Source organism: Helicoverpa zea, chromosome 29, assembly GCF_022581195.2.
Source record: "Helicoverpa zea isolate HzStark_Cry1AcR chromosome 29, ilHelZeax1.1, whole genome shotgun sequence".
Taxonomy (NCBI): Eukaryota; Metazoa; Arthropoda; class Insecta; order Lepidoptera; family Noctuidae; genus Helicoverpa; species Helicoverpa zea.
Window position 1 is genome coordinate 5,753,158 of NC_061480.1, and position 13,152 is coordinate 5,766,309.

The 13,152-nt window shown below is 36.5% G+C and overlaps 1 protein-coding gene across 9 annotated transcripts in view; it reads left to right on the forward strand.

Moving 5' to 3' along the window:
* The window catches only part of LOC124643971 (dynactin subunit 1), a 56,531-nt gene that overhangs the window by 4,428 nt on the left and 38,951 nt on the right, over nt 1–13,152 (forward strand). For 6 of the 9 annotated variants that reach the window (XM_047183104.1, XM_047183107.1, XM_047183105.1 and 3 more), the window contains exons 3-5: nt 3,655–3,791; nt 6,199–6,231; nt 8,550–8,606. In XM_047183104.1, the coding sequence (XP_047039060.1) occupies nt 3,655–3,791; nt 6,199–6,231; nt 8,550–8,606 (227 nt within the window). The remainder of the gene's footprint in view (nt 1–3,654; nt 3,792–6,198; nt 6,232–8,549; nt 8,607–13,152) is intronic. The other 3 variants (XM_047183108.1, XM_047183111.1, XM_047183112.1) reach the window with 2 other exon arrangements.

A 13,152-nucleotide genomic window follows, 5' to 3' on the forward strand; every position in this document is an offset into this window, starting at 1 on the left:
TACATTTTACGTAATTTTTGCTTCGACTTGTTAACTATAAAAAAATATATTCGCGCTCGCTTCGCTCGCGCAATCGGTAACTACACACACCTCTGTTTTTCGTATGGGTTTGAATTGCAGTTGAAGGGCGCCGTAGAAATCTCGCCCAGGGCGCTGGTAGAGTTAAAACCGGCACTGATCGCAATTTATCTTTGTTTAATTGTTGAGGCATTCTATTCCGAAAAATCATTTTTCGCGCACGTCCGTTATAGCTTTTTGTTCACTTTGGCTTTTTATGATATGTTTACTTCATGAAAACTCTAAGGAAAAAATCGCGCTCGCTTCGCTCGCGGCTTCATGTACATTAGCACTTCATTTCTGTGCATATCTTACTTTTTGACTTTGCTTTGTTAATTTACAGTGGTTTTTATTTGTTTTGTGTCCTTAGACTAAAAAAATTTCGCGCTCGCTTCGCTCGCGCTTCCTTACATATGAAATGTGTCTCATGCGTCGACTTTTTCAACGGGAAACCCACCAAAAACCATTAATAACATATTTTACTGAAATTAAACATTGCTATAGATATTTAATTTCGTTAGTTTAAGTTACCCATAATCTGTTCTAAGCACTTTGATATACATTATGTTGGTACCTACCCATTAATCACAATCTTTCAATACATAGGGGCCACTTGGGTAATGATTGCACTGTATTGATGCCCTAAGCAATTGCTTAGTCTGCTTATGGGCTAACCCAGGACTTCTTAGGTTACTCTAAGACTTAGAGCATTTCAAGTAAATAAAAAGTTATGTGTAATGTTATGTATCTATTGCAATATTTATGTATCCAAAAGGAAGTGCGTTTTTTGCAATCAGAGCGGTGCATGTACATATTTTTTTCTGTTGGACAAGTAAAATGGATATGAATGGGCGGGGGGGTCCGGTCCCCCTGGACCCCACCCCTTATATATTTTTTGACAAAACCCAGTATAATATGTAGTCGTAGGGCGGCATAATCGGTTTTGCACGCGGGCGAACAAACAGCTAGCGGCGGGCCTGATCTCCGCATACTCGTAGTGAACCATCTTTTTTCTTGACAACATGGAGTGGACTCGCCCACGGACTGCATGATGGTTTGCATATTCCCATCTCTATCATGCGTTCGAACTCGAGTTTCGCAGCTTTGTACTTGTCGGGAGGAAGAGGGCGCGGCCGAGAGAATATTGGAGGGCCGGTTGTCTCTATATGGTGTGTGACGTTATGTTTGGCTGGCGTCTTTAGTGACATAGGTCGCAGTACATCAGGATATTTTTTTAGAAGGTCGTGGTAGGCGTGGTCGTGATTGATCGTGAAGACGGTTTCCTCGCAGTTGTTTATTCTTATTGTACTTATACTGAGATCGGTCACTCGGTCTATGAGTTTTCTTTGGTGAAGATCGACTAGTAATTTGTGGTGAACTAAGAAATCTGCGCCTAGTATTGAAGTCTTCACCTTGGCGACGACGAAAGTCCACCTGAAGCTTCTTCGTAAGCCTAGGTTGAGCTCTAGAGTGCGCTCTCCATAGGTACGAATTTCTGTGCCGTTGGCAGCGAATAATTTGTAGGCCGTTTTTGCGGGCTTTGAGTTTTTTGCATTGCGAGCGGCCAATATTGATATGTCCGCTCCTGTGTCGATGAGGAATTTCTCTCTGCTGACGATGTCGGTCACACATAAGCGGCGGCTAGTTTGGTTTACATCGACCTCCGCCGCGGTCGATGTATTATTTAGTTTTCCGGCTTAGATCTGGAACAGGGTGATTCACATTTGCGCGCATCGTTGCCGAATCTGAAGTGATAGTAGCATAACCCATTATCGTCGCTCGGCTTGCCAGATGCTCGATTTTGGCGGGAAACGCTGCGTTGACGCGACGATGAGCGATAGCGAGAACGGGAGGGAGGGTGGCGGCGGTATGTCGCGCGCCGATGGCTTGAACGTAGCTCGGCGACTTCAAGTGTTAACTTCTCGATTTGCTTCGAAAGTATGTTTATCTGTAGGTTGGTTATGACGTTTTGTTGAGCACCGTCGGCTGAAGTGGATGGGTCATTTGTAGCGACGGCGGCGATTGAAGCAGGTTCATATTGTTCGAGCATCTTGTCGGTTCATATTGTGAGCGCACATATGCGGGTAACTGCTTCAGCCACATAACCTTAAGTGCTTCTTGGGACAATAATTTTCCGCCGAGATCACGCATTCTCCGAAGAAGGTGGCTTGGTTTTTGATCGCCGAGTTCGAGGCCACTCAACAGCTTCTGCAGTTGGCGATCGTCAGACTCTTGAAAAGTCGCTATCAGTCTTTCCTTCAAAGTCTGGTACTTGCCGGTAGCCGGAGGCTCCAGTATTAGATCCGTAATTAATTCCAGGTTGTTGCAACCCAGCAGTGGAACGACAAGATTAAATTTCTGTTCATCTCCTAGTTTGCTGGGGGCGACAGCTGCTTCAAATTGCGCGAACCACAGCCGAGGATTCTGTCGCCAGAACGGTGGAAGTCTTGCCGGCAGGGATATCGTGGCCACGTCATTGCTGGCCGTGATACCGCCCTGAGCGTCGACGAATTCTTCATTTGGTCTCGACGTCATGGTGTCGATGGCTCTACTCACGGAGCGTCTTCACGATCAATCACGTCGGGGTCACCAATTAAGGAGATGAATTATACACAAAGATTTTGTGTCGACTGATTTATTTAAACGGGCGGCGCCCTATTTATATGTGTACGCCTGCGACAACGAAAATCAGCTTTTGAAAATTTAAAATTTTGAATTTGACATTTGAACGTATTGTATTTTTCTTCATGACTATTGAAGGTTGCCAGTCGAAAAGGTTGTATGCGTTTCATGTCGCTACAATAGAATAACAAAATAATTAGAAATATTAATCATAATCTATTTACACCTGGCACCTGGTCATAAAATTATTACTATTATCCATACTGCCTAGTGGACAATATTTATCATCAGTATTGCCACTGGCCTGGTCTGGTACCCAATTGGTTATCTAACCCTTCAGTAACTCATTGAAATATACATTTTAAATTTCCACCAAGAGAAATGTTGACTTACATAGAATTAGTTGTGTACTGCAATTCCATGCATGTCCCAAAGGATGCCAGATAAAAAGTAGCCTATTTCCTTTCTCAGGTTCTAGACTACACCATCTGTATACCAAAAAATTTAATTGCTCAATTTATAACAACAAATTAAGAACTAACAGTAAAACAAACTTCTGCCTAACCCTTCAGCCAATACAGTTAAAATTTACATCCTATTTGTATATCTACAGTTGAATGAACTGCACTAATAACTAGAATTTCATAATTCCGTTCCACCAAGGACTTATGAAATAGTATTCAATTCAATGTTTTCTTTTTTTAACAGTACAAATCCTTAACTGTTTGTGAAAGCATATATTCCTTATATCCCTTATAAAATTGTCTAATAATGACATTTATAATGCATAATTTGTTCACCTATAAGTGACTATCACACATGCCAATTCAATATATGTCCTTTTTGTTACTCGAAAAGTGTTGACAATTTTGATGAACTGATTAAATAGATACACAACCGACTGTAATTTAAAAAAAGAATGAATTCTCGCAAAAAACAAAAGCGGTAAGTTGTTCTTTTGTTAAAATCTTTCAGTGTGAAGAGAACTACGGTGTCTTCGTTCGTCAAACTCAAATACAGTTGTTGGATCCGGAAGATAATCCTATGGAAACGTCTTTGACAACTCCATCCGAAGAGCCGAAGTCTGCTGCGTCTAATAGACGTTTGAGCAGGTACGTTGACTGTGTTGTGCGGATGTATTAAGGTCAATATTGCATTTTACATATTGCTTTGAGAAAGGTTTTTGAAAGCATGTTAACAAGTTTTGGTTTTACACTTTTGACAAGTAATAGTGATTTTTTTTATAATCAGGTAAACATTAAATTGGACATCAAGATTTAACTAGACTAATACTATCAAGCTGAAGTTTGATTGCTAGAAAGCGCTAATCTAAAGATATACTGGTCCAATTTGAAAAGTCATATCCGTGTTGGATAGCCCATTTATCGGGGAAGGTTATTAGCTTATTTTTATTCAGACCTTTCAGTTTCCACGATATGCGGTTGAATTTGCTGGGATAAGCTAATCCAAGACAAAAAGAGAAACAATAATTTGATAGCTTAGCTATGATATGTATAATAAATATGTGGTTTATTTTAAATGCCTTCAAAAACTTAAGTTAACTTCAGGTTCACAGAGCAGAAATGTAAAATGCAATATTGACCACAATTTTTTTACTAAATACATGTAAATTGTTATAAATTCAAGAGGATTCAATTAATCCATGATTTGTATACAGACCTATTTATATTATTTGGTGGTCTATAGTCAAAAATGGGATAGTCTTTGGTCTGCCTACATGTCTTGTCAAGGGGTATAGATATTGTATCTCATGAAAGCGGATGCACCATACTTGCAATGTGTAAATATACCTACATGCACATTGTCTTTGTATGCGTAACTTCGGAACCGCTCAGTAGTCGCCGAGTCAGACAACAGCACAACAACCTACCTTAATTTATTGATTTCTGACACTTTCGCGAATATAAGACATTTAAATAAAACTACTTCTACGCATTTTATCGCGGTTGTATTAACCTGTCCTCAACCTACTTTAATCTGTCAAATGTCTTCAATAGATTTCCAACCTTATCTCAATAGTAAAAGGTTAATGTTCGATTGGTAACATTTGACAGATTCGGGTAAGTTGATCTGCTGGTGGTACATTTATAGACATGAGTATGGCCTACCTGCTTTCATGAGATGAAATTTTTTGTCTTATTTCTATTGTCTTTTAGTAATTAAAAATATTAAATCTATTTATATTGTAAAGGTGTGTGAAGTAACTGGGTTTCAGCATGTTATTGACTATTAGATTAGATAAAAACTACTAAACTAAAAGAAAACAACATTTAATTCAAAATAGATTAATAATTGTGTATTTCAATGTTGTGACTGTCAATTTTTAGAATTAACTTAACATAGTAGTATTTTATATGAAAGTGTTTTGTTTTTAAAAACAAAATCTACCAATTATTTTCTAAGTCCTACTTCGGCAACACCGACAAGTCCGAATGGCGCCCGAAAACATACAAAAGGGTACTTATATACATATAGTAGAAAAATGCTATAGAAAACAAGTAAATAAGGAAGTTTTGCTGTAATGTTGCCAGGAAAATCAAGGTATTTTCTTCCAAGTGAGACCAGTGTTGCTAGTATACAAAATAAACTACCCTTTTTGGTAAGATTCACATATGCTAGCAGGATTTGAGTATTTCACAATGTTGCCAGATTAAAATTATTTAATTTTGGTATAAGGTTTTTTGCACTATTGTAATTATATTGTGACGGTACAAATAAGGGGCATGAAATAAAATGGTAATAAACGGGGTTTAGTAGAATTACCTATGGTAGAAATCTGTAGCCAGTGTTTTTTAGTGTTGTAATACCAATTTTTTTTAAAATTTAGATTTAGATGCTAATATACATCAAAATTGCTCTTCCATCATTAGGGAACTGATATCTTTACCTTTTTTTAGTATCTTTCCTTTAGATTCCCTCTCGTTGAGCTAAAAAGTCTAAACTGTGTAGTTTTTCTATGAAACCTTGTGTAGAAAGAATTATTGATCCATCTGATGTATTTACTCTTAAAATCCTGTATTCCACTAGTACTTGAAATTAGCAGAGTGCATACAAGACAAACTGTAGATATGGTTTTGCTACAAAGTTGTATAACTTGTATTTTCACATTTATATCAGTTCTCTAAACAAATAACAATGTACAGGGCGTGTTCAGAATACTAATTCTCTTAATATTTATGAATAATTAAGTTATTCACGGCACAAATACCTTTTAGAAGTTATGATATCGATAAATGTTAAAAATAATTTAAATTTAAAGATAGTGTAAGTTGTAGCGAATTAAATGAATTGTTAGTCATTCTAATAAAAAAAAAACCTACATTAGTTGCGCCTAATGTTTTCTCCAAAAGACATTGGCTCTTAAAAAGGACTTGCTCCAAAAAACTCACTGTCCTCCACAAAGGACACCATAAACACGGCCATCCTTAAAAAAGGACAGTCACTGAACACGTCCTAAGAAAGCGTGCCTAACTGATAGTGTGTTTCTTTCCCCGCTAGTATAACAGTGGCGCAGAGATCTAGGCCTACAACGTGAGTATAGAATTAGCACAACCCAAGCACCCTGTATATGGACGTAGCACCTCGTAGCGTCGTAGCTTTGTAGCACCTCGTAGCATTGTAGCATTTCGTAGCAAAGTAGCACCTCGTAGCGTTGTAGCCATGGAGAACAAAATGACTATATAGCGGAGATGTCATAACGCAAAATCTCCTAAGAAAAGTAGCGCGTCAAAATACGGGAGTTTGGAGGTGTGGAACATTACTAGCTCCGCTTTTTCACACTTTCTATGGAACCTGGGTGGGTATTTAAAAAATAAAATCACCAATCACCATCAATTTTTATCAGATTGGTTTTGATTTGACAAGGAACCGAAATGACCTACAAGAAGGCGCCTGACTTACCGTTCATATGACATCTCCGCTATATTTCTTTGCTCCGTGACTGTAGCACTCCATAGCACCTGGTAGTGTTATGTAGCACTACGTAGCATCTCGTAGTGTTGTAGCACCTGGTAGACGCTTTTGCACTTCGTTATAGAATAATGAAATAATATTGTGTATGTATTCTTCTTCTTATCGAGTGGGCTGTAGGATTTTAATGACCTAACAAGCCCTAGTGTCAGAGTTTTCCCAAATCCCCTAACGGTCTCTGACTGTGTATGGATGCGGAAGGAAAATTACGAAATAAACAAATCACATCAAGATCGTTTTTCTTTAGTTAAATACCTTAATATAGCATAGTCTTTATAAATCAGTCAACTTTTATAAATAGAAGCTTCCTATAGCAATTCAAGTGAATTTTACATACACAATATTAGTTGATTTTTCTATGACTCAACAGTTCATGTTACTTCCAAACCCCTAATTATTATTTTCTTTACTTGGTTAGTATATTCAGATGGCCCTTATTACCTAATTGAAAAATAAAAACTCTTGCTGAGTTTTTGCTAGTTTTTAAATTTCTGTTATTTCTTGCCTAAATATGCTGTGCTTTCCATAATAACGTACAGAATTTATTTATTTTACTGTAAATAAGATGAAGATCTAGCAAGCTTGGAATATAAAGAATTAATTGTTTCTAAAAGCGTATGTGACTTGCAAATCAATGAAAAACCTAATTATTCTGCAGTATGTAAGGGATATTACGATTTAAAAATATTTGATAATTGACTCTTTATAAGGAGCCATTTAAATCCCCGCTAGCTTTGCAGGTATTATTGTAACACTCTGTGTTTATCTATCCGTGCTTGAATCACACATTTTTTGTTCTTTATATTGCGCTTTAAGACTAGATTACAGGGACCATGACAGTTTGTTTTCGCGTAGCGATAGTTAGAGGCACATTTTACCCTCTTACTTCCTTCTGCTTGAATTTTCTATCTTTACTCATACTTTGTGTACTCTCAAAAGTAACGTGAACAAACTGCATTACTTTTTTATGTGTAGTTATAAAATATACTTGGTAAAATTGCTATTCTGAATACTTAAAAAATATATTCAAACAAAAATTGAGAGCTTCCCCATTTTTGTCAAGTCCCTTATAAACTAAAGTTTGTCGTGACAATTGTACTCACAAAAAAACGTAATGTAGTAAAGAATTTGTAATCAGTTTACATTATTTACCTCTCAAACGTTACTTAACTTTAAGTCTTACTTAAAAGTATTTCTCTGAAAGCGGCAAATATAGAATGATGTCTGAGCAGTCCTTAAAATTAAGTGGCGTTTGAGTACTCGGCTTTTAGTGTAGATATTTTATTGTTTTGTAGTAAATATGATCAAAATGTTGCTAAAATACAAAATTACTGAACACTTCTTTTTATACTAAAAGTTTCGAGGCATAAAATAATTATATGCCTCGCCTCGACTAACTTTTCTATGGGACGTAAATAGTTGCATGAGACTGAATTAATTTATAATATTAATAAAATGAATGCCAAAATATATTATTTGTATACCTTGTATTGATTTTCCAATGACTTGTATGTATATCCATTGTCGATATTGCTTTGTAAAAAATACTACCTATCTCATGAATGTAATATTAATATTATTTAATTAATGTGTTTTAATTCTACTGTTTTTCGGGAAAAGTTATGCCTTTACAACTTCACACAAACCAAAGGGTACGTCAGCTTTTGAACTTTATTCAAGGCTACGATAATTGTGAGCTCAACTCAAGTGATGCCTTTATATTCGAATTTCAACTTTATTTTGTATGATATAGAGTTCAAAATCAATCAATTTAAGAATGGTACTATTTTATGAAAGTATTTTTTATAAAAAATAGGCATAACTTTTCCTACACAAATGTTTAACAATAGTTTGAGAACTAACGATGTGGTGGTTGAAAGGGTGCGTCGGAAGGCGTCGCCCGCGCAGACTAAAGCGGGCACTCTGTCCATGTCGAGGTAATGATACATGTAACATAGTAATAGGTGTTTATTTATTTTGTTTTTATATGGTGAACAAGTCCGAACACGGTGAAGGAATCAAATTTTAGATTTTTTATATGAAATCTCGTATTCACGACCCTGAATCATACGAAATAATTAAAAAAAAACATGACTTGAGGCTCCTCCTTTTTTAAAGTCAGTGAAAAATTCGATTCCTTCGCCGCGGTTAATTCTGATGGCATCGTTCACCAATAGAAAAACAAATAAATAAATGACGACCATTATTGAGAGGGGCTGTTTGTGTGTGCCTTTTTTTGCTCTGTTCGAGGCATGAATTTTGCTCTCAACGAGGCATAGATTTTTTAAGGATAAAAAATTCATTTTTTGTACCACAAACAGCCTCCTTAAAAAACCACCTTACAAAAATATTTTTTGAGAACAATCCAATTGATTGTAATACATACATTGGGTTGTAAGAACGGAAAGGGCTTTTGAATAATAGCAATATGTTAACGACATGTTTCTAATATTCTTTATTAACCGCTAAACTATGGTGATTGTCGATAATTGTCGATAATTGTCGGGATTAACCTAGAAGCTTATAAGTGTTACTGGAGACCAACTTTTTTTTTTTTCTTAGCCCTTATTGTCCCACTGCTGGGCAAAGGCCTCCCCATTTTGTCTCCACACCTCTCGATCCTTAGAGTGCTCCCACCAGTCAGGGTTGTAGGCGTCCAGATCGTCACGCCACGTGCAAAGGAGACCAACTTAAAATAATTTAAAGTCAGTTTAAATCTCGATGAGACCGTCATCCTCCGAGCCTTTTTCCCAACTATGTTGGGGTCGGCTTCCAGTCTAACCGGATGTAGCTGAGTACCAGTGCTTTACAAGAAGCGACTGCCCTAAGCAAGGGCGGATCCAGGGAATAGGTCACAAGGTCATGACCCCCCCCTGGGCCAGGTCCAGGACCTAGGTGGACCACTAATTGAAATAGTTAAACACGATGTTTTATGTTTTTATTCCATTAGGTATACATTTATTATTTAGTATTATAAGATAATTTTTATTCCGAGATAATACCTAGGTAGATAGATAGATAGATAGATAGAGGTAGAGTAGTTTTGCTGAAAAATTCGTGCTCGCAGCGCTCGCTCACTATTCTTTATTTACTTTTTATCCGTACCCAAAAGGAGGAAACAGGACCATGTTATAAAGAATCCGCTGTCCGGGTTGTCTACATGCTGTAGAACTCTCATGAACCCTTACCTATAGTAAGACAATAGAAATTTTCACAGAAAATGTTTTACTGTTGCCCCAATAAAAAAATACAAATTACGCGCCCTTTTCTACGTACACAATACTTTTCAAAAGTTTACTTGTTATATAACAAGAAAGTGCTTTCATCTACTTTAAGTCCTCGAACTGAATAAAAATTTTCGCGCTCGCTTCGCTCGCGTTTTTTTTTAGTTTTTTTTTAATTTCGCGACAGTAGATATGTCCCGTTCGGGCCATTTTCTACATAAAAATATTTTTTTACCTTAGTCCTTGACCTGGATACAAATTTTCGCGCTCGCTTCGCTTGTGCTTTTTTGGTTGTCACATGTGTCTAGTATTAATGCAAGAAATTGCGCTCACTCTGCTCGGGCCATTTTCTACATGAAGACACTTTTCGTAACTTTCGTAAAAATTTCGCGCTCGCTGCGCTCGCGCTTTTTATATTTGTTGTACTGTGTCTCCTTTTTTATTATAACAAGTATACGCTATTATATAATATTATTTATATAAAACCAAATGTCGTCAACTTTAGCTCTATAATTAATATTTATAAATCAATAATTAATATTTTTTGTGACTTGATCACGACTGTGTGACCCCCCCCTGGCGCCGAAGCTGGATCCGCCCTTGGCCCTAAGGAGCTTAGCATTCTTATTACAAAAAGTATATTTAGGTACATTTAGCTCTTGGAACTAAAACTCTTGACTCAAGATTTCACCAATGACAGGCCATAGAGCAGCGGTTCCCGAATTCTTTTGGCTTCGGAACCCTTTTCGGTTCACCATTTTTCGGCGGAACCTTAGCTTAAGTAAGAAGTAAACTAAAGACGTAAATACACTTAGGTACGGCTCGTGGCGTGTGGTAGCGCACCAAATGGTTATATGGTTAGAGACATATTCATTATACTCAGGCGCAGCATGGCTGTCTGCCAGACGGGCCAGAAAACAATTGAGCCGCCCTTGACTTTGTGTATTATGTGTATAGTTTTCGGTTTGAAGACTGACAAAGTAAACGCAAAAAGAAATAGATTGGGTTTGTACAGGTGCGACGCATTAACTAAAAGAAGAAGTTCCAAGCACCCGCTAGCATTGAAAGACATTCAGTGGTAACCGGGATCGCGAGCGAAGCGAGCGCGAATTTTTTTTAGTTTAAGTACCTACACAAAATAAACAAAACCACTAAATTAATAAGGTCTCAAAAAGTACAATATCCACACAAAAAAGCAAATGCAAACGAATAAGCAGCAGCTAGCGAAGAAAGCGCTTTTTCTGAACCAGAGGAATAAAAAATAAACATCAAAGGAAACCTCGACGGAAGAGCGCGAAATTTTTTCTGTGTTGGATACTTGAGTAATTAAACGAACATCAAAGCATCACACGTAACATGGCATCGCGAGCGAAGCGAGCGCGAAATTTTCGGATCCGCGGAGGTGCAAAAATTAGAAATAATGTCACACTTTGATTCATGGTAAAAATAGCCACTGGAAATACTCGTATGCCGTTTCATTTCACGTCCTGTCAAATATATGAAAACGTATAATCCTGGCGATGAAATAAGCCCAAAAAATGCGGTGATTTTTGGCCGACTCGCTACCTACTTTTGCCGATTGCCGAAGACCTGGAGGTATTAAGTTAATCCACAATTTGTAAAAAACGGAATTAAATTATCTGCTGCCGTGGCTTTCCCCGCCACTTGTCGCGAAAGTACGAGACTTACACTCCCGAGTGGTACCCACCTACAAGGTGCCAAAATGGAATTTTGGAATGCAATATTTAAATCAATTTAATTGAAAATGAATAATAATTTAATATTGCCAAAAGTGAAACGATTTACCATATGGAAATCTTGAATTTTCCACGGAACCCCTGAGGGCCTGTCACGGAACCTCAGGGTTCCGCGGAACCCCATTTGGGAACCGCTGCCATAGAGCATACTGTTTTTTTTCGTAGGGTTTTCGTTATTATACCTTGATAATGAGTAATAAAGTTAAGGTTGGTTCCAGTGACACCTGTAAGTTTCGGGGTTATCAACATTTAATTAATAAGGACCTTTTAAGGCGGATAGTTTTTGTATTAATAATAATAAATAATAATGTCGGGACACCTTTTCACACACGGTCGGTCAGCCCAATGGTAAGTTATTAATTAACTTGTGTTATGGGTGCTAACACAACTGATAAACTACATATTGCTACACATATACATATTTATAAATACATATTGTAACACCCAGACCACGGCCAACAAGCATGCTCATCACACAAATGTCGACCGAACCGGGAATCGAACCCGGGACCTCAGGTCCGGCAGTCCGGCATGGTGACCATTGCGCCATCGAGGTCGTCGTATGTATTAAAAGCACTTTCAGTTATATTTTTTTGCAAAAAAACGAAAGGACCATCTTGGCCCGTCTGAAGTTTCAACTTCGTATGAAGATCGGTTATCTTAAATGTAATTTGGATTATTTTATTTTCTCAAAAATTACAAAAAGTATCCGTCTTTGAAGGTTCTTACACAAATTCTACAGTTTCTTCTTATTTTAAGTTGCACGATTTTATTTTTAAGATTTAAGTTATTTAACTAATTTGATTAACAGCACGCTGTTACAATTTATTTTTAATTCTTTTATACTTTAAAATGAATGATTTATTCTAAGGTAGAGTTTGTGTTTCATTTAAGTGTTTATACATGGTGTTTTTTGTTGTAAAATAATGTACAGGGGGTGTCTTATTAATGTTCTTATTTTTTTAAGTTTATTCGATAGAAAAATCATTTTCTTTAATTAAAATAAAGTTAATTTATTAAAAACGAAAAACATCACGTATGTTTTTTTTTTCATAAATTGTATTTTTAGTTTTAAGTTCACAGCTTCGTTTCATGCCGCACTATATTATTTTAAGTTATTTTTTAAATGTTTGTTTATTTTATTTGTAATCGTCTATTATGTTTTGTGACTAAACGTCTGTTTGCAATTTTATACACTCTGTATATCAGTGTATAGACCGATTTATTAGCTTGTGAAAACTTCCAAAGTAAGAGTGTCACTGGCAAGCCAAAGCTAGCTGTCGAGTAAAAGATGTGTGCAAAATATATGTAATTTTTATCTTTTTAAATTCATTTTAAATAAGAACTCTTTCATTGGAATATAATATTTATATATAGTTATGAATATTGAATTGAATATGAATATTGGTATTTTTTATATAAAAACTTCTGCAATTTGCCTGTCTTTTAGAAAAAATACCACTATTATTGGATATTTAAGATTTTGTGTTAATTTTGACACA